This window comes from Orbicella franksi, chromosome 4, assembly GCF_964199315.1.
Source record: "Orbicella franksi chromosome 4, jaOrbFran1.1, whole genome shotgun sequence".
Lineage (NCBI taxonomy): Eukaryota > Metazoa > Cnidaria > Anthozoa > Scleractinia > Merulinidae > Orbicella > Orbicella franksi.
In genome coordinates this window covers 18819344-18842300 of record NC_138148.1, presented here as the reverse complement: position 1 = coordinate 18842300, position 22957 = coordinate 18819344, and the positions used below count along the sequence as shown (strand labels likewise).

Here is a 22957-nt window from a genome sequence, read left to right as displayed (position 1 = left end):
AATGTCAACGCCGGGTCATATTGGTCTGTTTGTGGAGAGAACTACGAAGTAATTCCGTCAAATTTTGTTCATCAAAGCTAGCGGATTAATCGAAGTGTGTCACGATACTTTTTTAATGTTCTTAGGAAATACAAACGTTTTAAGATTATACCGAGTTTATCCCACTTCTAAAGCTCTTTGATGTTTATTACTGAATAATGAATTACCTCTAAGTCGCATAGCTATGTTGCTTTGGTGTTAGTTATATCTTAAGTTTCCCAAGAGGGAAGCTTAAGATTTTAGTTACAGCGGCGCAATCTTTTGGAACAGCTCACCCTGTATCATCATTTTTAAACACACGGCATTCATGGAAATCAGATTTATAAGTAGAATACTGTTGTACGTTAACATAATATTAGGATTAGGATTTTAGGTTTAGGATCTTAGACATTTTATTGGAATTTATTGTACCTGATGAGTTTTTTTACCGTGTAAAAATAATGATTAAAGATTAAAGATTAAAGAGGACCGTATCGATTTCACTTTGAGCTGTACTCATTTGAAATTAAATTGTAGCAGAACACAATAGCCGGAAAAATCACAAAAATTACTCACAATTATGCGTCTACTTGTAAAACTGATTTGTTTTGAAGTTGACAAGGTGGTTTTTAGTGGGGCTCAATTCCACTGTCCGTTTGTTTTGAAATAGTTTTGAATTCTGCACCAGCTTGCGACTAATATCAAGAGAATTTTGTTTAGCTTACCTTCGTAAAACCAGCAAATTAGGAGGTAAACACCTATAGATGAAAGCTTAGCCATGATATATAAGCAATGTTTGCACAGTCTGCTTCTTTTGAATGCTTTATTTTCTTCCGGTTTGACATCCTCCTACGTAATCAGATGGAATAATTTGCTCAAACTTCGCTCAAACTGGGTCTGAGACCGAAAAATAGTTTATTTGAATAATTATTTCACCCGCAACTATACGTGCCCACGGACATACAAGAAGATAAGCGACATCCAGCGTTTCTATGGTAAATAACAGATTATGAATTTAGAAGCATTGGAATTCGAATGGTTTTTCTTTTTTGCTTTTATTTGCTTCATTAAGACATCGATATATTTGCACGTGCATGTCTGCCGCGAGAGAATTTTTGGTGTCAAAACGGACCAACGGTTCCGCACTGTAACGTGGCTTAGAAACTTGAACTTGAACTACTAATTGCGTCAGTGCTAGGCTTGTAATAACTGATGGAAAGTGCTCATTTTGTTTTGTTTTGTTTTTGTTTTTGTTTTTTTCTTGTTTTTGTTTTTGTTTTTGTTTTTTTGTGGTGTCAGCAAATAAAGATTGTATCGAAGGTTTATGATATATATTCGCCAGCGACAGTCTTCTGAAGATCAATACACGAGAAACTAAACATGATATCTTCACAAGCAAGGTGTTTGTTTGTTGGTTTGTTTTTCAACGGATAATCAACCTTTTTAATTGCAGACAGAATTTCCAAAGGTTCGATATGTGAAAACACTGATCAACACCAAGAGATTGTGATATATTCTCTTGTCAACACTCGGCCGTATATGAAATCGTTTTGGTTGAAGAAACAGAAACATAGAAACAGAAGCTTTACGAAAAACCCCAAACCATTGCGTTGCATTTGACACATTTTCCTTACAGTCAGTATATAAAACTAAACAACCACGTTTTAATTTGTATATACGCTGATCGCAGCAGGCTGGTTTAAAAGCCGAAGTTGACTTCAAAGACAATGCTGAACATAATTAAGGGACCTCTTAAGTCTCCCTAAAAACATCAACAATAAAGGCCCAGGTCAAACGTAAAGTATCTGCGTGTCATGGGCATAAATAAGCCAAGTGCAATTTTCACTTACTAAGCAAAATTGATGATCAATAGGATGACGTATCAGAAGGTGATATTGGAGTTTGCGGTATTTATTTTTTATACGGCATTTCAATCGATCAGTTTAATCTTGACTTGATTATATTGTTGACTATTGTTATATTCTCCACGCTTGCGGGAGGCGGTTTTTGTGTGGTTTTCGTTGAAGACACACAGTGTAAAGACTTCTTTTCCTTTGCGTTTTTGCGACTCTTTTCGAGTTTCTGGTCGTATCGCAAACGATTTGTGACAGATTCATTCCATTAAAATTTGTTGAAACATTGTGACATCGTTTTCGCGACTCGTTCGTACGTTTGGCTTGTTTAAATTGTTTTATTCCTTTCCACAACAAAACTGCCAGCTAGCTATCGAAACTAGCTAAGATATTGCGGTATTTCAAGTTTCCGGTATTGTCGTGTGGCACATTTTTCCCTCTCTTGGAGTGTCCAACACTCTTACTTTCACCTCTCGTTTTAGTTAACTACGTACTCTAAGATATTGTGCATAGTGGTATTTGCCGAATTTTTCCTGCTGTTGCGGCTTTCAACACTCTCTATTTCCCTCTTCTTTCAGCTACCATAAGACTCCTTTTTGGGCATTTCTGTTTCATGCAAGGCGAGCAGCCTTCTAAATGGGCGCAGGGCCCCTATTCTCGCTAACCTTTTGTAATAATTACGCCTATGAAGTCGCTACGGCCCTCTGTACTACCTCAGTATGAAGGGGACTATGGCAATAAAATCGTCTACGAAGAAGGCTCGATATGAAATTTCCGCGTTTGCCTTTCTTCGGCGTTTTGATGCTTGCCGATTTTTATTACTTTCTGTTTTTTTTCCGCTGCTGCTGAGTTGGCATTTCCAATGTCCTGTTCGTTTCAACTACTATAACGTTTTTTTCCACACATCTTCTCGCTTACGTGCTCCATTCAAAAAATTTAGGAAAATGCAGTTAAAACCCACGTCTAAGAACCTAGTGGTTTAAATACCTGCTGGCAGAAATTTGCCATTTTCCACCCAAAATTGAACCGCAGTTAGGCAAGCAAGATGAAGTAGGTTCTTATGCGTAGGTTACAGTTAAATTATGATGAACATTTTCACTACGGAGTGTGACTTTGTGATGGCAAATTTATATTACAATAAAATAAATAATATAGCTGTAAATAATTATTGTATATTCAAGGACTAACCCTAAGTTTATTTATTTTTCTGGTTTCAACAACTATATCTCCTTCATAAAAATTAAGAACCTAGTTAGCCTAAATTGCCAAAATACAAGAACCTATTTCTCCAGACTTCAAAACATATAGGTTCTTAAAGACAGGTTTTAACTGTAATTTCTGGCGCTTCCGGCAAAGATATGCCCAGAAGAAACGATCACCAATATAACAGGACGTCATAATCAAGAGAAGCAATATCATAAGCCGTTAGCAATTGAATCTTACGCTACCCCAAGCACTTCAGTGAAAATGCTGACTGTTAGCATGAACATAATAACAAGAAAAAAGGCTCCTAATATCAACGAGACAAAGGCAGAATTTACATATCTTTAAACTCTCCAGAAGGTTCTCCGTAGAGGCAATATAGGAACACGTGAGGTCTTTCAGCAGTAGCAGTCATTTGGTTTGTTTGTGACTTTCACTAGTTCTTTAGCTGATGCAATGATCAAACAAGCGTTACTATCAATTTAGCGACATGCAACTGCAATTCGATTAACTCTCGAATGTACACTCGGATCTACGTGGACTTGAGCCGAGAACAAGCAGGCGAAGAAGGGAAGGAAGAAGGTACCTTGAAATCTTCCCAGTTCTCTGTGAGCTGAGTTCTTTTCTGAGTTCCAGTTTTCTCAGGCCTTCGATATCCAGATTTTGCTGATGGATTCCTGTGCCCTCCCGCAAGCGAAGAGTGTTACGCGAAGCGAATTCAAAGTTAATAGATAGGAGTGGTTATGAAGCCCGACAAAGTTCTTTTAATTTTCATGTTCTTGGTCGCCTTGACCTTACAAAAAATACAATAGGTGTGTTATTCTGCCCGAGAAAAAGAAACGCGACGAAAGAAACAAAAGAAACAAAAGAAACGCGTCAGTTACTTAATTCATGCATAAGCTCAGACCAAAAACTTGTAAATGAAGGCAATTTGGTGAAACAGCAATTTTCCAGAAAAAAAATAAATAAATAATAAAAAAATAAATAATAATAATAATAATAATAATAATAACAGGAGAAGAATAAAACCAGTTCAGTTTTTTCTACTCATATCATGCAATCGGTGTCAGCTAATCGAACTGATAATCCGAACCTACTATGCGCATGGCCATGACATGTTATTTTTGTTAGCAACAATCATCACTCAGATTGCAAGAGGAAAGACAAAGACTCGATACACCTTAACATGCTCTGAAGACATCATTAGACCCACGCATGTTTTATTCAAAATAAGATACGATTTCAAGAACCAGCATCTACAAGGAGAAAGGATACGACTTTTAAATTCAGTTTCGTTTCCACTAATGCGCCCGTCTTGCAGAGTTCTCTTTTTTTACAAAATTAACTATGGCTGAAAACAACTAACATCAAGGAAATATTTCTTCACTTACTTTGATAAAGCCAAAGGATTGCGACGCAGATAGCTAAAGTCCTGAGAATGAGCTCCGTCATCGTAGTGCTAAGAACACTGAGTAACATGTGCACAGTCTGTATGTTACGTAATCCCGCGCTCAATTTATTCCCCTTTTACGTCACGTTCAATAAATTATAAATAAATCGCTTTCAGACAGCTACCTGTTAATTTTAAAGAAAATTAGCCAATCACATTGCGTTATTGTGGATTCGATATTGACTAAGTATCGGTCCGGGTAAAATCTCTTACTACTAATTTTTGTGTAAGTCGGGTTATAAAACTCTTATTGATCAAACTCACCCTAGTTTGTACTAGGTCGTGGCTAAACGCTGATATTCTCCCACTTATGGGCGCTTTCGTAAAAGACGTTGAAATTGCGGTCCGGAGCATATGGCAAAACGCTATTTTGGCTCGCTCAACTGGAAAATTTCCGGAAAAAGTGTCATTTCTCCGAACTGTCTTCTAAAAAGTTCCGGTCTTGTTTTCCAGAGGTTCGTCCAACTGGAAAATTCCCGGAAAAAACTGTTATTTCTCCGAACTGTCTTTTAAGAGGTACCGATTTTTTTTTTTAGGGAATCTTCCCGAAGGGAAGACTGGAAAGGTTTTAGCTATTTACCTGTGAACAAAAAAATTTCTGATCATAATATTATTAGTTTAAATACTGAGATTTTACAAGACGGTTTTAATGCTTGGAAGTAGATTTGTCTTGTTATAACGTATAGTTTAATATAATGATATAGTCTATTTACTTTCACTAACACATCCATTTGTTAAAAATTAAAAGACTTTTTTTAAGCCAACTCGTAATATTTGAAACGTACGTCATGTTTCACGTAAAACATATGACAAGAGTATTCGAAAGATTTTGAGGAGTTTGTATGCTGAGTGACACAGCATAAAATTTTACAACAATCATTAATTAAGCAATAATCTAAGCTTTCTAGGGGTTTACCGGCGCAATAAGCCAAGCGGGATGTTGGGAGAACAAGAGAATAGCTTGTAAATCACGAGCCGTTAGTCGGTGCAAGGGATTTTTGGTCATAATAGACTCAAGTATATTAAAGTTTCCTAGCATGAATTGCGCAAAAGTCAATTGCAGGGGCTTAAAAGTCTTAAGATGCTTCTAATTTCCATCTAGCCCATAAATAAAATCAGAAGGTAACAGTTGTTTACCTTCTGAACCATTGAAGTTATTTGAAGGACCTGGGACTTCGGTTGCAGTTAAGTGTTCGGTCGTGTAGTCTGTCTTTTGATGGGAAGGAAGACTGAGCTATAAATCGGTAAACTTGGCTTCAATTTTTGCACGGGGATTTCACAGCTTCAATTGAATAGAAGGGGGTAAAGGCTGCGAAGAGACCTCTGGTAGCTTCTGATAAAGGAGAATTAACGGTCGTCAGGGGCGATCTGAGGTTGACCGGTTTAGAGAGACTGGTAAGGACTCGGCGTAAAATTATTCTCTTTCCCACAACAAGTTTCGTGTCCACCACATTGTCCTTCGTAGAGGCAATATGGGAACGCATGAGCTCTTTGAGCAATAACAGTCATTTGGTTTATTTGTGAATTTCACTATTTCCTTAACTGATGCAATGATCAAACAACCGTTACTATTAATTTAGCGACATGGCAACTGCAATCCGATTAACTCTCGAATGTACACTCGGATCTACAGTGGACTTGCGCCGAGAACAAATGGGCGAAGAAGGGGGAGAAGAAGCTACATTAAAATCCTCCCAGTTCTGTGTGAGCCGAGTTCTTTGCTGAATTTCATGATCAGTTGTCTCAGGCCTTCGACATCCAGATTTTGCTGATAGATTTCCGTGCCCTCACGGAAGTAAAAAGTGTTATGCGGAGCTAATTCAAAGTTAATAGATAGGAGTGGTTAAGAAACCCGACCAACTTCTTTTTCATGTTCTTGCTCGTCTTGACCTTACAAAAAATACAATAGGTTTTTTTTTTTTCTACCCGAAAAAAAGAAACGCATCAAAAGAAACAAAAGAAACGCGTCAGTTACTTAATACATGCATAAACTCAAAAAAAAACAAAAACTCGAAAGGTCGTAGACCTTCCAAAATAAATCTTGGTATTTAATGTTTGCTCATTTGAAGTTTGCTGAAATCCATAACTTTTCCCCTCTATTAAAATAGCTATGCTCAATTTTTTCCCCATCAGCGTTCAGTTAGTTCAGCTTCCATTTCCCTTTTGAGAAAAGGGAAATTTAGCGACGCAGAGCAAACTGACTACCACTTGGTAATGGAAAGCTCTTTGAAGGCAATTTGGTGAAACAGCGATTTCCCAGAAAAAAATAACAACAGGAGACGAATGAAACCAGCTCAGTTTTTTCTACTCATATGATGCAATCGGTGTCAGCTAATCGAACACATGATCAGAACCTACTATGCGCATGGCCATGACATGTTATTTTTGGGAGCAATAATCATCACTCAGATTCCGAGAGGAAAGAGAAAGACCCGATACACCTGAACACGATCTAAAGACATCATTAAGTCCATGTTTTACTCAAAATAAGATACGATTTCAAGAACCGGCATCTACAAGTAGAAAGGATACGAGTTTTAAATTCAGTTTCGTTTCCTCTGTTGTGCCCGTCTTGCAGAGTTCTCTTTTTTACGAGATAACCATGGCTCAAAACAACTAGCATCAAGGAAATATTGCTTTACTTACCTTGGTAAAGCCTAAGAATTGCGACGCAGAGAGCTAAAGTCCTGAGAATAATCTTTGTCATCGTAGTACTAAGGGCCAAGTTGCACTGGAGGGCAATTTCAGATTTGTTCTGGACAAATCAGACTTGAAATCGGCCAGTGACAAAAAATTTGTCCGGATGGCTACAGTCGCACTTGAGAACAAAATCTGTGAACAAACACCACGCCATGCTGTGAGCGCCTTGCGATTTCCCGCGACTCCCCGCGAAGCCGCCTTTACTCGCTGTTTACATCCACAAAATCGCGACACGAGGGATCTCAAAATATGTTACCACGAAGAATTCTCGCAGTGATTGTTTTCTTCTTTTTTCTGGTTCTTCAGCAGCAGGCAAATATCAATTTAATGATATGCTGCCTGTTATTTACGCATAATTTACGAGCACAAAATTTGCTATTGATACGATGTATTCGCAATCAACGGAAGCGTTATCGAAGACGAGCACCATATTATTGGACTCTTCCTCGTCCAGTCGAATCGTGGTTCGAGATCCATTACCTTGATCGAACAATACCAGGGGACTACTTTCGGAGGCTTTTACGAATGAACAGAGAAAGCTTCGATTTGTTGCTCAACGTAATTCGCAACCGGCTGACGAGACAGAATACAATACTGCGAAATTGTCTCACTCCTGAAAAGGTTCTTGCTTGTGGTTTGCTTCGCCTTGCACATGGAAATTCGTACGAAACCATAGGACCTGCGCTAAACTTCGGTAGAACTACAGCGATAGAGGCTTGTCAAGATGTGGTTGAGGCTCTTAATGAATTAAGGAAAGAGTGCATCAAATTCCCAACAACAGTGGCTGAGACAATGAGATGTATAGAGACATTTACGGATAAATCACGACTTCCGAACATTGTTGGAGCTATAGATGGGACCCATAACAAAATAATTTCTCCTAGAGACAGTGCTGTTGATTATTTTAGTCGAAATCAGCAACATGATGTTATAATTCAAGCCGTTGCTGACGGTAAGGGTTTATTCCTTTACTTTGCAGCAGGTTATCCGGGAAGTCTTCACGATGCTAGGGTATATCGAAACAGTTCTCTTTATCAAAGAGCAAGCAACGAAGATGTACTGAAAGAACCTGTTGAAAGAATCGGTATCACAGATATTTGTCCTTACCTGGTAGGAGACAGCGCATATCCTATTTCCCCCTGGCTTATGAAGCCTTATCCTGAAGCCACGCGTGACCCTAGCGAGATAACATTTAACAAGGAACTGTCATCTGTACGAGTAGCCATCGAATGCGCTTTTGGCCGCCTCAAAAGTCGTTGGCGAATTCTACAAAAGCGGTTAGATAGCAGAATAACATTTTCGGTGAAGATTGCCGTTGCTTGTGCAGTGCTGCATAACTTTTGTATTAAAATTGGGGACGAATGGGATGATAATTTTTACGACGACGGTGATGACCGCAGAAACGAACAGAACAATGACTTCATGCAAGACGGGGAAGATATAAGTGAGTTGCTAAAAGACAGTCTCTGATTTTTTTCAAATTGATTTTAATTATTTCATCCTTAGACCTTGAACTTTTGCTGTATTTGATTTTTCACAAAGAAAATGGAAGAAAATGAACAATCAAATACTATGATATTGCATTGTAATTTGTGTTTGGCATTCATGTTGAATCATTAGAAACGATTTCCATCACAGCAATGAAATACCTGTTGTTCAGATTTCTAGAGAAAAGTGTATCATAGAGATAAATTATGTCTTAATAATAACAAATCAGTTAAAACTACTTTCATTTGTTTCCATAATTTCGTTTGAGCGATTCGTAACATAAACGATAAACATGAAAATGGTTGTCTCTCAATAGTCAAAAATAGTCTTGAATTGAAGTTCATTTCTCTTTCTCATTCTGTTGGTTGTCAAGGATTTTCACAATTGATCCCATAAACTGGCTCATTATGGTGAGCTGCTGCGTTTGCGTTTGTTGCAACGAATCCAAAAAGGTCGCTACTTTCTCCCCTTGCTGTCTCACATCCTTTAGAGCCATTTTCAGAGCTCATTATCAGGTGCTTTGCGTTTCGATGCTTGCTTCCCTTTCTTCGACGCTCGTCTCTTTTCAGCTGGAATTTCTGGCACACTGGGGCTGAATGAAGTACTAATCTCGCCATTATTATCACCAGATTCCGTAACAACTTCGGTGGCACTTTCGCCGCTGATTCCCGCTTCAGCTACATGATTGAAGGTTACTACGTCGCGGCATCCAAGGATTTTATCGACCTCATCGTAGTAGACGGATTTCCTGAGGCTTCCTCCTGTTTGGTTTTTGTTCCAATCTTTTGCATTCTTGTATCGTTCTATGATATAGTTCATTTTCCGAATGCATTTGTCGGCCGTCTTGCTGGTTCCGAGCGTTTTCGAAATCTTCTCGGCGATCCAAGCCCATGTTTTCCTTGACTCTCGACTTTCTAACTGTTCGTGCTTTTCAGCCCACAGTTGAACTAATAGCTTTTCCTCCTCTTTATCCCATCTATCCTGAGCCTTCTTGTCCTCGACTGACCAAGATCTACGGCGCGAAGAAGTTGAGGTTGATGCCGGCATTGAGCTGTCTTCACTGAACTGAGGGGATTCTGGCAACGAGTCAGTGCTTGTGGTTGAAGGAGATGGGCTGGGATTTCCTCGATCATTAAACATGTAAGGGCCTGGCAAAGGATAGATCCATCCTGGTGGATATTGTGGAAATTCGTACGGGAAAAATTGGTCGCCCGCGCCGGGATTCATGTTGTTGCGAAATGGGAACGTGATTAATTTTACCGCGAAGTCTATCGCATAGAGACTCTGCTACATATCACCTGTCAAATCATTTCCGAATCAAAACACCCTCGCTTTTGTTTTCCAAGATTTGTCTCAATTTGGCCTGCTCCAGAGGTAGTCGACGGCATCTTTGAAGTTTGTCCGTCCGCGACCAAATTTTGTCCTTTGGAGAACAAACCGGTCGCACTTGGTTTTTCATTGTGATGACGGATTTTTGACATAAGTAAACAGTTTTGTCCTCTAGTGCGACTTGGCCCTAAGAACAGTAATCTGTGCACTGTCTGCATCTTACGTAATCCCGCGTTCAATTTATTTCCCTTTCACATCACGTGCAATAAATTATAAATCACGTGTTAAGAAAGAAAATTAGCCAGTCACATTGCGTTATCGTCGGTTCGATATTGTCTAAGTAATGGATCGGGTAAAATCCCTTACTACTAATTTTTGAGTAAGTCTTGTAATAAATCCCTTATTGATCAAACTCGCCCTAGTTTGTACTACGTCATGGCCAAAAGTTCATATTCTCCCACTTATGGACGCGTTCGTAAAAATGTTAATATTGCGGTCCGCGAACATATGGCAAAACGCTCTTATGGCTCGCCCAACCGGAAATTCCGGGAAAAAGTGTTACTTCTCAGAACTGTCTCCTAAGAGGTTCCGTTTTTTTTGTTTTTTTTCAGGGATTCGCCCAAATGGAAAATTCTCGGAAAAAAATGTTACTTCTCCGAACTGTCCTTTAGAGGCTCCGTTTTCTTTCAGGTGTTCGCCCAACTGAAAAATTCCCGGGAACAAAAAAATGTTACTTGTCCGAACTGTCTTTTAAGAGGTTTCCTTTTATATCGGCGAGTCTTCCCGCAGGGATGACTGGAAAGGCTTAAGCTATTTACCTGTAAAAACAAAGTTTTGCGAATTTCAGATTACCATAAAATTAAAGAGCCCCTTGAGGTAGAGGGTGGTTTTGTTACCGCTGAAAGGCCAATGTCGTGGTAATACGCACGTGCCACAGTTACGAGATCTGCGTAGCCTTTGTCTGATCGTAACATTTTTAGTTTGAACACTGAGATTTTACAAGACGGTTTGAATTGGAAGCAGATTTGCCTTGATATAACATAGTTTATAATGGCAATTGAATTGAGTGGAGAGCAATTTGGTCTGAAATCACAAGTATGATTTCAGACCAAAATTGCATGACACGAAGTTCAATTGCCACTTTATTAAATCCATTTTGAAATCGCACCATTTTATCGATTAGCCGGTTTGTTAAAAATAGCGGAACCGGAGACGCCTTTACATCTCATTTATATCATGCAAACCGAAAGACTTAGATGTCATGTGACGAAAACTCATTCGAGTATAACAAAGGAACAAGCAGTTCTGAAGTCAAAACGAAAACAGTCTACTTCAAAGTTCTGAAAGTTCAATTCTCGTCGCCTGAAACAATGATGGAAGGCCTTCCTTTCTTCTGTGCTTGTAGCGGAGACTTCTCGTTGTCTTTGGAGAAGGAATTAATGGTAGAGCCTTTGTAATAGACCTCTTTAGCTTCGCGGTCACGTGGTCTACATTGGGTAAACAAAACATTCAAGATGGCGGGCGCTAATGAACTTTCTGTGGTAGCGTGGACAAAATCGTTGCGAGATCTCGCTAAAGTGTCCGCGATTACAATAGTAAATCATCTAAAAGGATGTGGATAAAAAGAAATTGGAGAAAAAGGTTGTAAATTCTTTACAGAAAATTACATTCATGATGTATTCGTGAAAGAAGAAGACAGTCGATCGAGGACTTGTTATGTCAAAGGCCGTTGTTTCCGAAGCCAGAAGAAGAGCGAAGCTCCTCATACCGTAAAATTGAAGATTGCTGCAGACAGAGAAGATAAAGGAAATGTGGAAGAAGCAGAATGCTCATGCATAGCGGGGTAAATATAACTCGAAGTTCCACCACAATTACAATATAATTATCACGCTGGTGTAGGCCGTGACTTTAGGTCACATTCCACAGGTCAGGATTACAGGTCACACGTACACATCGAATACTAACCCGAAAAGTGTTTCGTCGATTTAAAACCGTCCATAGTTAACTGGGCTTTTTGAACCTGCCGTAATTTTTTTTTTTTTTTTTTTATCAAAAATACAAAGATTTGTGTTTTGTTTTGGACGCGGTAAAATTTTCATTAAATTTTATCCAGATTTTGAAAGCTCTAATTATGCTTTCATTGAATCCAATGGTCAGTGTGCATGCTAGCAGGTGAAATGTTTTTTTTGGTAAAATCTGTTTCCAACCTACATTAATCTGCCTTAACCTGTAGATAGCAATTTTAGCAATAATCTGAATTATATTGAAGTCTAATAAATTGCTTATAAATTATGTTCAGGTTGAAAGAAATCAGCTTAGGTTGGAAACAGATGTAACCCGAGAACCAATTTAACCTGCAACATATACAATCACGTTTCAATAACATATGGAAATCAATATTTTTGCATTGTTTACAGTGTGTAATTACTAATAGAGAGTTAAATTTTAGTCATATTTCCATGTGTATGTAAATGTATTGTATTGATGAGTTGCAATGTGACAAAATACAAATAACTTAATTGCAGGGTTGGAGGCCACTGTAACCATGTTTTTGCCTTGTTGTACCTGCTGAATCATTGGAGTATGTTGGGGATCACGGAGATCCCAGCAGATCAAACTTGTACAAGTGTGCCGCAGCAGTGGCACAAGCCACGAGGTGCCAGTATTGAACCAGAACCAGTAATGAAATGTACCTTTGCCAAAGCCTCATCTGACCAAGGTGGCAAGCGAAAACTAGCTCCAGTAACTTGTAAACTTTATGATGCAAGGGGTAAACATCTCAAGTTAAATGGGTGGAAGCAGCAAGATGTGATGGAAATGTGTCATTACCTTTCAAACGAAGAAAAACATTCCCCTTTTTCATACCTGATCAGTGATCAGGAATGTTCAACAGCTACACATACTGTTTTTGGGAATGTCCCTCTTGGTTCAACTTTAGGTATCAACTGACTGATTCAAAGGAAACCAATACAACCTTTGCTTTTTATAAACCAAACAATTGTGTAACACTTCCAAGGGATCAGCAACCACAGGGGGTTTTGGTTTTTCCCAAGATTCCAATTTCTAGTGCATGCAGTCAGCCATTTATTCCTCCCAGTAGCTTTACACATACAATGTCGGATCCAACTTTGCAAAGAATTAGCATGAACATTGAACGAGCTTGGGACCTCCAGATCAACACTGTTAGTCAAGCTCAGGAGCCCACATGGTTGGAAGAACGTAAACTTCGACTAACGGCTTCAAATTTTGGGAAAGTACTTCATAGAAAAAAAGAGCCTACAGAGCCATTTCTTAAAAGTATTTTTGAAGCAAAGGATCATTCAAATGTAGCATTAATTCGTCATGGAAAACAAAATGAAAAAGTAGTTAGATCTCACTATGCAAGAAAAATGCAGAAACACTTGGATAAGAACTTTACAGTATATGACAGTGGTCTTGTTGTTAACTCCACCCACCCCTACCTTGGTGCTACCCCAGAAAGTAAGGTGTTTGACCCAACTTCGGACCATCCCCTCGGATTACTAGAGATCAAGTGTCCCTACACTTGGAGGAATCACACCATGGAAGCAGCATGCGAGGATAGAAACTTCCCCTGCAGTATGGTTGATGGAGTCCCAAAGGTTAGAACTGATGATAAACAGGGTTATTATGCACAAATCCAGGGACAATTTGCCCCTAGTGGCTTAGCTTGATGTGACTTTGTAATATATCTATCAGGATCACGAGTCTTTTTGTACAACGTATTAACTTTGATCCTACCTATTGGAACAATACACCGTTACCTAAATTAACCATGTTTTATTTTAAGCATTGCATTCCATTCTTGAGCAAAGAGAGGGCAACATCTGTTAATCCATGTGAACAGTCACTTTGCCACACCTACAGTGTATCCCATTGAGAGTAGTAACTGTTAATACTGCATCAACATTAACGCACCAATTGAGGCTCCTTTGAATGGAAAAGCAAGGAAACAAGTGTATTTGTTATTGTTGCAAACAAGTGCATTACTTAACTTTCCCTAGAAGCATTAGGTACAGGGTATTTAATGTATCTCACGTTTCTGTCACTGTTTTGTTTTGCAAGTAGATCTTGATTTTTAAGTTAGTCTTTGACTTCCTCAGCTAAAATAGGATCCATAAAGTTTGAGAGCAAACAGCACACTGTTCCAAAGTTGATTTATGGTTCCCAGTGAGCTGATTGGGAGTCTACTGTTGAAAATAAGAAAACGCCTGACCTTCCCAATGGCTCTTTCAACATGAATCCTGTGTTTAGCTATTGTTTGTGTTCTTATGACTTCATTTTCATTAAATTGAGGTTTTTCTTTTAAAAATGGAGGAATGTTAAGTTGAAGTCCGATTTTCTGTAAGTCTCCTCCTATGTCAAACCCCTTGTCAGCCATTATGCTGTCACCTTCCAAGATTTCTGATACTTCCTTTTTTCTTGACAGTAAATCGAGAAATCCGCTCCTAAAAACTATCTGTTTGTCGGAAATGGACCCTGTGTATAGCTGTGAGACAAACATAAAGCCTCCCATGGAATTGACTCCTACCAGGGATTTCAATGTATTTGTAGATTTGTAGTTTGAATAACTCTGGGACTGAATAACAAGGGAGGATGGACACTGAATTTTTAATTCAGTGCAGTCAATTATAATAATGTTATTGGGATAATCTTCCTTGAACTTTTTGGGCATGTTTTCTAGGATGACGTTCCTGTGAGGCCAGATCTTCAGGGTGCCAAGTTGTATAAACAACAGATTTAACTATGTAATAAATGTATTTGATATTGTTGCTTCTGCGACATTAAATCTCATTGCTAAGTCAAGATTGGTTAGGCCTAAACGAAGCTTCATCATAACTAGTAAAAACTCGTCTTCCACCGATCGATAGAACATGATCTCTTGAGGAACCAGGATCAGCTTCTGGTTCCGAGCTCCCATCATCATCGCTTTGTGATTCTTGATCAGAGTCGAATAACAACGACTTATCAATTTTGCGCTCTTTGCTCGCCTTCGTGTTCCAGTATGTGATGTGCTTTCGATGACCACCAGGGAGAACAAACTCAAGTACCCTTCGAAACTTTTCATAATTGGAGAACCCAGTTAAATGGCTAAAATATTTCTTTTCATTACCTCTTCTGTGCACTAGATCTCTCAAAACACTCACCGAGAACCTATGCTCGCAAGGTATCTCAATGTTTGATTGAATGGAACGCGAGACAAAGTTCTCCCTACCAGTTTCGTCGTATTCTCCTTCACCCTCGGATGCCGTTTCCGTTAATTCCGATTAGAGCAAAAGATTCACCTCCTCGATCTTTCTTCGTTTTTCTGGTCCATGCCAAGATAGCTCTGCCATAGTTGAGTTGTTGTAGCAATCATAAGCACAACAGTAGTGCACCATTTTGAACGAAAACAAGCGAAATTACGTCGAAAGAAGAGAACGTATTCTAACTCCGCAGTCTCTCGCTGCAATTCCTTTGCAAACACGAATGTTTGTTTACCCAATGTAAGTCACGTGTTCACCCTATGACGTAACAGTCTAAAAGAGGTCCATTCTGCGATGGATTTCTTTTGAGTTGTGAAACTCGCTCCAGTGCACGACGCTCAGTGGATAGTTTTTCTCTTTCAAATACCGTTCAATGGCACTCTGCATCATTTTAAGGGATTCCGGCTCGTTATCTTCTCCGTTTCTTTTTTTGACCTCGGCGTAGAATTTTATACTCAGGACCTTGTCAAGTTCTTGGGGCGCCATTTGTTTCAAGATATTTTCAAGATGGCGGGACTGGCTGTACTGGTATCAGCTTCAGAAGACATTCATTCCCTGTTTTGTGGAGTGGGACGTATTTTGACTAGTTTATTCACAGCGACAGAGTTGAGCTCTTGTATTACTTTGTTTGAAATTACCAGAAAACTGGAAACATCTACCTTCTTGAGATGGCTATGAATTTGTTGCTGTGTGGTTTTCGTTTGTTTATGTTTTGTTGGACGTGGTATCATACGGATCTGAGGCAGATTCGCCAAAATATTCGTCTAAATGGACACTAAAAGTTGTAAACTTCCCTTCAGGTAGGTCTTCAGTCTGAAGCAGCTCATAACCGCCATTCAGAAACTGCAATTAATTAAATACGTCATTTGTTTAAAACAACAACAACAACAAAGTTTTGGCAATAATAGTTGCAAAATTCGCCACACAATGGCTTTTTGTTTTTCCTTTTTTGCTGAAATTTTATTGGTTACCATAAACTAGCCTTGAAATCTAATTGGTTATTTTGTTTTAGTGTCCATCCTGATGCGCTGAGAAAAAGACTCAATTTAGAGCAAAAAATAGTGCGATTCGTGAACAAATCGCAACGCTGAGGGCCAATCAGATTGCAAGGATAACCGGTGATTTCAAAATGGATTTATTTAAGCAATAGACCACATTTTCTATGGGTTTATAGGGGTGATAACCCACGCGGGATGTTGGGAGAACACGAGAAAAGTTTGTAAATCACGAGCCGTTAGGCGAGTGATTTAAAAGCATTATTGTACACCTATACTGTTATATTGCACACACAATGTCGTTGGAGCGAAAATCTAGTTGGCCATTTCCGAGTTAGCTTCTGCCTCTGTTTCAAAACAAGTCTTAGTGTGAAACCTTTCTTTTGAAAATAGGTTTAATTTTCATGAAAATTAACCTGAAGGCGGAACTCATTTTCATATATAAACAGTTTTGCACGAAGACTCGTTTTGACACAGAGGCAAAAGGCAACTCGGAAATGGCCTACTGAGGGCTAAAATGCATCGCAATAACAATTTACGAGGGGATTCTGTGTAGGCCTGTCATTATCTTTTGTTTTCAGCAGTAGACAAATTGGGTGATTTTTAGCACTGAGGAAACGTAACAACTGCCATTTGAATCCGTAGTCGCTCGCTGCAGGCTCGTTGTGCAAATCATTTTAGACAACCGTAGTCATCAATTAATCAATCAGTCTATCTGTAAGTTTATAAATTAAATGTTTTTCTTCGTGAATAACTCATAAGATGATTATTACTTTTTATTAGTATATTTTTTTTTCTCCCGAGCTGCCAACAGATGCATTGCGTTTACATTATAGGAATTGTTGAATAAAAATGTTCAAGCCGTAAAAGTAATTTAATTATGTAAGGAAATGAGACGGTTTGGAAATTTGAAATAATTCGCGTAAGAAAAACACTTCTCGTGCGTGAAACCCACGCACATGACTTTTGGAAAAGCCATCGATGGATGCAGTTATACACTCACCGTTGTTGTATACCAAATAGTCTTTAACTTGGGAGCACTTGTTCGACTCCAAACGTGAAAGATCAGTTCATCGCTTTGCCAAAAAAAGTTAACGACCCCGGGACTGACTGACTGACCGTCTGAGTGAAATATTTCTTCCCAAATAACTGACCACGTTATCACTCTCGTTGAAAATGAGATTTGTTTCGTCGTGATCTCTGACGTGTGGTAAATACTCTCAAAGTGGTTATAATTTGTCTTTGAGGAAAGTTTTCATTATTGTCCGCGCAGTCTATCGAGGTAATTCACAAATTATTGTTTGCCTTTACAGTAATAATTTGACTATATTGTATGTTTCAATGTATCTCTTTAACAAATAGATTCCATGTACGTTGCCATGCTTCTGTTCTGTTATAGATCACAGATGCACACAGACTTTACTCCATGTTTTATGCTGACGACTCTCAACTTTATATCGTTATAAATCCCAATGATTATTCTCCTGCCCTAGACACTCTTCGAAACTGCATTGACGATGTTATAAATTGGAACACTCTAAACATGCTCCTATGCAACCCTGGTAAAACAGAGGTCATCCAATTTACTTCCCGTTTTGCACAACTTCCTGTTCTTAATTGTTTTTCATTTGGCAATACTACAATCGAACTGTCTGACAAAGTACGCAATTTGGGTGTCATATTAGACAAGGAACTGAGCCTAAAACAACACGTTAATGACATTTGTAAGAAGGCTATCCTGGCAATACGATCAATAAGCCGGATGAGGAAATATCTCTCACATGACAATCTCAAATGTATCGTGAACGCTTTTGTCATTTCACGCCTGGATTATTGCAACAGTATACTTTACGGCCTCCCCTAAGCTTGAGCATGATAAACTGCAACGAATTCAGAACATCGCGGCGCGACTGATTACTGGAACTAAGCGGAAAGAACATGTTACTCCCGCCCTCAAGGACCTGCACTGGCTTCCTGTCAAATCACGCATCGTATTTAAGATCCTACTATCAACCTACAAAGCCCTTAATGGTCTTTCACCAACCTACTTAACTTCTCCTTTTAACGCCTATAAACCAGCTCGTTCTATTCGATCATCTGGCCAACTACTCTTACAAGTTCCGGACGTCAAAACATGTACATACGGTCAAAGATCCCTTTGTTTTTACGCCACGAAACTTTGGAATGACCTACCTTTTTATATCAAACAGTCTGAGATCATAGCGATTTTCAAAAAGAACCTTAAAACATTTCTTTTTTGTAATAGTTTTTAACCTAGTCATAGATTTTAATAATTGCATCTTTTAGTTAGGTTTTTATTCCTTTTAATCATATGCAATTGTAAGCGCATTGAGAATTCTAAATGCGCAATAAGAACCTACTTATTATTTATTATTATTATTATTATTATTAAAATGTTGTAAGAACAGAAAAGTGGCACACGAGGCGATAGCATCGGAAAGCAAGGTTTTGTGTTTATTTTGACTGATTTTAAGAAGCGGTTTTGATGTTTCATTCCTGACATCAATCAGTGTGTCAACAATTATTTTGAGACTGAGAAAAGTTGAATTTTTTCAATAAATTTATCTCATAAACATTTTGTTTATTGGGTTTGTTAAATTTGAGATAAAGAAATGGTTCTCGGCTAACCAAGAACAATTTTGCGTTTGGTTTAGTCCACAGGCGGCCCAAGCTCACGATGCGAGGAGCTATTATTTATTTATTTTTTTAATCTTTATACGAACGTTCAGCGCGTGAAACGTGACATATTTACCGCCGACATCTACTATTACATAACCACCGAGTTTGGTTACGCGAAACGTAACCTTCGCCTTGCAGCATATGGTGGTGTTGTGTTACAACGGTTTGAATTTATAAAGGTTTGTATGGGGAAAAACGGTAATCGACATTATAGCTGAAATTTTGATATTTTTGCAATAAAAATGACTTACCTCAATGCCTTGTTGTCTTTTCTATTGTCATCTCGCTTCTCAGCTCGATCCGAAGCCTCTTAAGCGAGTTATCGCTATTTGGTTTTCCTCTACTAAGAAAGAGTAACCAAAAAGCGATAACTCGCTTAAAAGGCTTCGGATCGAGCTGAGAAGCGAGATGGCAATAGAAAAGACAACAAGGCATTGAGGTAAGTCATTTTTATTGCGAAAATATCAAAATTTCAGCTATAATGTCGATTACCGTTGTCATAGTGATTGCGTACTGACGAGGTCTTGCTTCTATGTCCATCAACGCGTACGAACAGATGGCCACGGGTGTAACCGACATAACCAGCATCGCACTGGTCACACTTGAAGTTATACACAACGCATTGTTGATCAATGAGCTGAGGCTTAGGTTCGCTTGTCAGGAACTCCTGGGCAATCTTGCGGCTCGTAAACACCGGTTGAACACTAGTCTGCAGCTTCACACTGAGATCTTTCAACTGTGTCTTCACGATATTAGCAGACTCCTGGTCTTTAAAGGGTATGACAACCCGAGTAGTGTTTTCTGTCGTAGATCTGGACCGTAATGAGGGCTGGTCAGCGACCTTTAAATTTAGGAAGGTTTTGACAGTGGAGTCAACAAGGTGCTTGGGATATTTCAGTTTAGAGAAAACAGACTTCAGTCGTTCGAACTCCTCAGTGAAGTAGGACCATGACGAAGACAGGCGATGTGCGCGATCGAGCATAGTTGTCAATAGTCCGCGCTTGTACCTATTATCGACATGACTGTGGTAATGGAGAAGCAGACCACTGTTTGTTGGCTTCACAAACACTTTAGTTTCAATACGAGGCGCTCTGTTTAGGAGTTGAGTACCGAGAAAGGGAAGCATTCCATCATTTTCGACCTCCATAGTGAAGTTGATGGCGGGGTGAGCGTGGTTGAGGGTGTTAAGAAAGTCCCTAACTGTAGACAAATCGGGCATCACAGTGAATGTGTCGTCAACATATCGACGATAGTAAGGTGGCAGCTTGCCCTCAACATCTAATTTCTCTTCAATAGACGACATGAATACGTTGGCTAGCAAGGGCCCAAGGGGGGACCCCATCGCTACTCCGTCGATCTGTTCATACAGGGATCCATTAAATTGGAAAAGCTGCCCCTTGGTGGCCACACCCAAAAGATCAATAAGGTCTTGCTTTGAAATGTTCAAATCATACTCGGAATTAAACCAGTTGTTTATAAAGGCTCTGTCTGCGAGAATCGTAATGGTTTCATCCAAAGGGACTTTCTTAACACCCTTAACCACGCTCACCCCGCCATCAACTTCACTATGGAGGTCGAAAATGATGGAATGCTTCCCTTTCTCGGTACTCAACTCCTGAACAGAGCGCCTCGTATTGAAACTAAAGTGTTTGTGAAGCCAACAAACAGTGGTCTGCTTCTCCATTACCACAGTCATGTCGATAATAGGTACAAGCGCGGACTATTGACAACTATGCTCGATCGCGCACATCGCCTGTCTTCGTCATGGTCCTACTTCACTGAGGAGTTCGAACGACTGAAGTCTGTTTTCTCTAAACTGAAATATCCCAAGCACCTTGTTGACTCCACTGTCAAAACCTTCCTAAATTTAAAGGTCGCTGACCAGCCCTCATTACGGTCCAGATCTACGACAGAAAACACTACTCGGGTTGTCATACCCTTTAAAGACCAGGAGTCTGCTAATATCGTGAAGACACAGTTGAAAGATCTCAGTGTGAAGCTGCAGACTAGTGTTCAACCGGTGTTTACGAGCCGCAAGATTGCCCAGGAGTTCCCGACAAGCGAACCTAAGCCTCAGCTCATTGATCAACAATGCATTGTGTATAACTTCAAGTGTGACCAGTGCGATGCTGGTTATGTCGGTTACACCCGTGGCCATCTGTTCGTACGCGTTGATGGACATAGAAGCAAGACCTCGTCAGTACGCAATCACTATGATAATAGACACGCAGGCAGGATTCCGGATGACCTTTGCAATTGTTTTAGTGTGTTGAAAAAATGCCACAACAAGTTTGATTGTCTCATTAATGAGATGTTACTCATTAAACAATTACGACCGTGTTTAAATGTACAATCAGACTCAGTTCGCGCTAAAGTCTTTGTCTAACTTATGCAAATTAGAAACTCTGAACTCTTAGTTACTCTTGAAATCGCATATTTAATTAGTTTCCCTTGACAATGGCGCCAAGATGTCGCCGAAACGTCGGATTTGTCTATCGTTAGTTTTTGCCTGTATATGTTTATCTAAATCATTGTTGATTATTATGTAATAATATATATATATTTTTAGCCTGTGTCACAGCCGCCTCTCCCCGGAAAAAAAAATCGAAACTGGTCTATTCGATAAAGCACCTTCTTTTCGGTAACCGCCCCCTTTCTATTAAGCGCTCCACTTTGTGTTCCGTCTTTTCGTAAGCCCCTTTGTAATAAGCGTCCCAATGCGAAAGTGATAACACAAGATACTGACATAGAATACAGTTGGATTTTTGCCGTGCGAAAATGAAATCGGTGGCTCAATTTTTTTATTTTTTTATTTTTTTTCATTTTTGCCACTAGTAACGCAGACAGTAACTGTGATGAAACCTTGTTAGAATAATTTCTATTTAAAATCCTTTAAATCGATTTAAAAATGCTGCAACAAAGAAGTTATACAGAAAATTGTCTATGTAAACAAAGAAACATTGTAATTCGTTATATCGAGGTGGATTTTACGTTTGGGCTTCCGGATTTTCTTCGTTATAACGAAGAATTCGTTATATCGAGGTTCGTTATATCGAGGTTCTATTCCATACATTTTACTGTAACTTTGGCCGGGACCTAGAATATCGCTCGTTATATCGAGGACTTCGTTAAATAGAGGTTCCACTAAATTGCATTCCATGGTATAAACCACCACAATCATGAAATGAATTTTCACGAGATTGTCACTGCGACAATGTCATGAAAAATGCTGGTATGTTAATTTAAAGAGGTTTAAAGAGGTGTCCAACCATAACCGTAATTTGTTTGGAAATATTTTCAATAACAATAAAATTGTCTCAAGCCGTCAAACAAGCCAGGACTTGTTAAAAAAGAGATAGTGACCCAGCATCTGCCTTGGTTCACGAAACCATCAGCAAGCTGACAGTTTAGAATGCAAGCCGCCGGTGGGCGAATCGTGGTAAACCCAGCGTTCAAAGACTGGGTTTACGAAGGGGAGAAGCCCGATTGCAGTGTCACCCCGATGAAAAGGCAGATCACGTGTCATGTGGAAGAAGGAATTGGCACCACTGGAACTAAACATGATCTATGGAGGCAGAACGAATCTCACAGGCAAGTCCACTTTGAGACAGCTGAGCTAACCCGAGGATCAACTCGTGCTTTGCTGACGCTACTGAGCCTTGTGTGTTTGATCTCAATCGCGGCTCTTGTACTCACAATATTAACAGTGTTTGGGAAAATCGACGGCGGATGTGGATGCTCTGCAAATGAAGGTTAGTAGATACGAGTTGCCGAGATATATTGATCGATAAACAAGCAAATAGATCACGACTTAGCATTGCTGCTGTATACCAGTATACTAGGTATGTCTTCGTTATTCGTGCAGTTTGTTGTCTAACCACTCAAGTTAGTCTTCTTTTTCTTTATTTCTGATTTTTTTAATATCACTTTAAGATTTTAAAAACGATCCTTGATTAA

The 22957-nt window shown here is 39.2% G+C and overlaps 2 protein-coding genes and 2 pseudogenes across 2 annotated transcripts; 2 read left to right on the top strand and 2 right to left on the bottom strand.

Moving 5' to 3' along the window:
- The first annotated feature begins 6531 nt into the window (after nt 1-6531).
- On the top strand, nt 6532-8698 carry LOC145483578 (uncharacterized). The gene has a single exon (XM_081462114.1). It carries the CDS (start codon nt 7474-7476, stop codon nt 8692-8694), a length of 1221 nt encoding a protein of 406 aa, XP_081318240.1. The 5' UTR covers nt 6532-7473; the 3' UTR covers nt 8695-8698.
- Nucleotides 8699-9016: 318 nt separating this feature from the next.
- LOC145483579 (uncharacterized) lies at nt 9017-10264 on the bottom strand (annotated as a pseudogene).
- A 1399-nt stretch (nt 10265-11663) lies between these two features.
- On the top strand, nt 11664-13733 carry LOC145485591 (uncharacterized; the record flags this gene model as incomplete). Its single annotated transcript, XM_081464236.1, has 3 exons — nt 11664-11884; nt 12567-12860; nt 12980-13733. Coding segments are annotated over 3 exons (1269 nt in total), but the record flags the coding sequence as incomplete, so codon positions are not given.
- A 338-nt stretch (nt 13734-14071) lies between these two features.
- Nucleotides 14072-15326, bottom strand: LOC145485589 (uncharacterized; annotated as a pseudogene).
- Nucleotides 15327-22957: the final 7631 nt, after the last annotated feature.

What these genes read in the sequence shown, in the direction of transcription:
- LOC145483578 (XM_081462114.1), top strand. Translation starts at nt 7,474, where the DNA reads ATGTTACCACGAAGAATTCTCGCAGTGATTGTTTTCTTCTTTTTTCTG.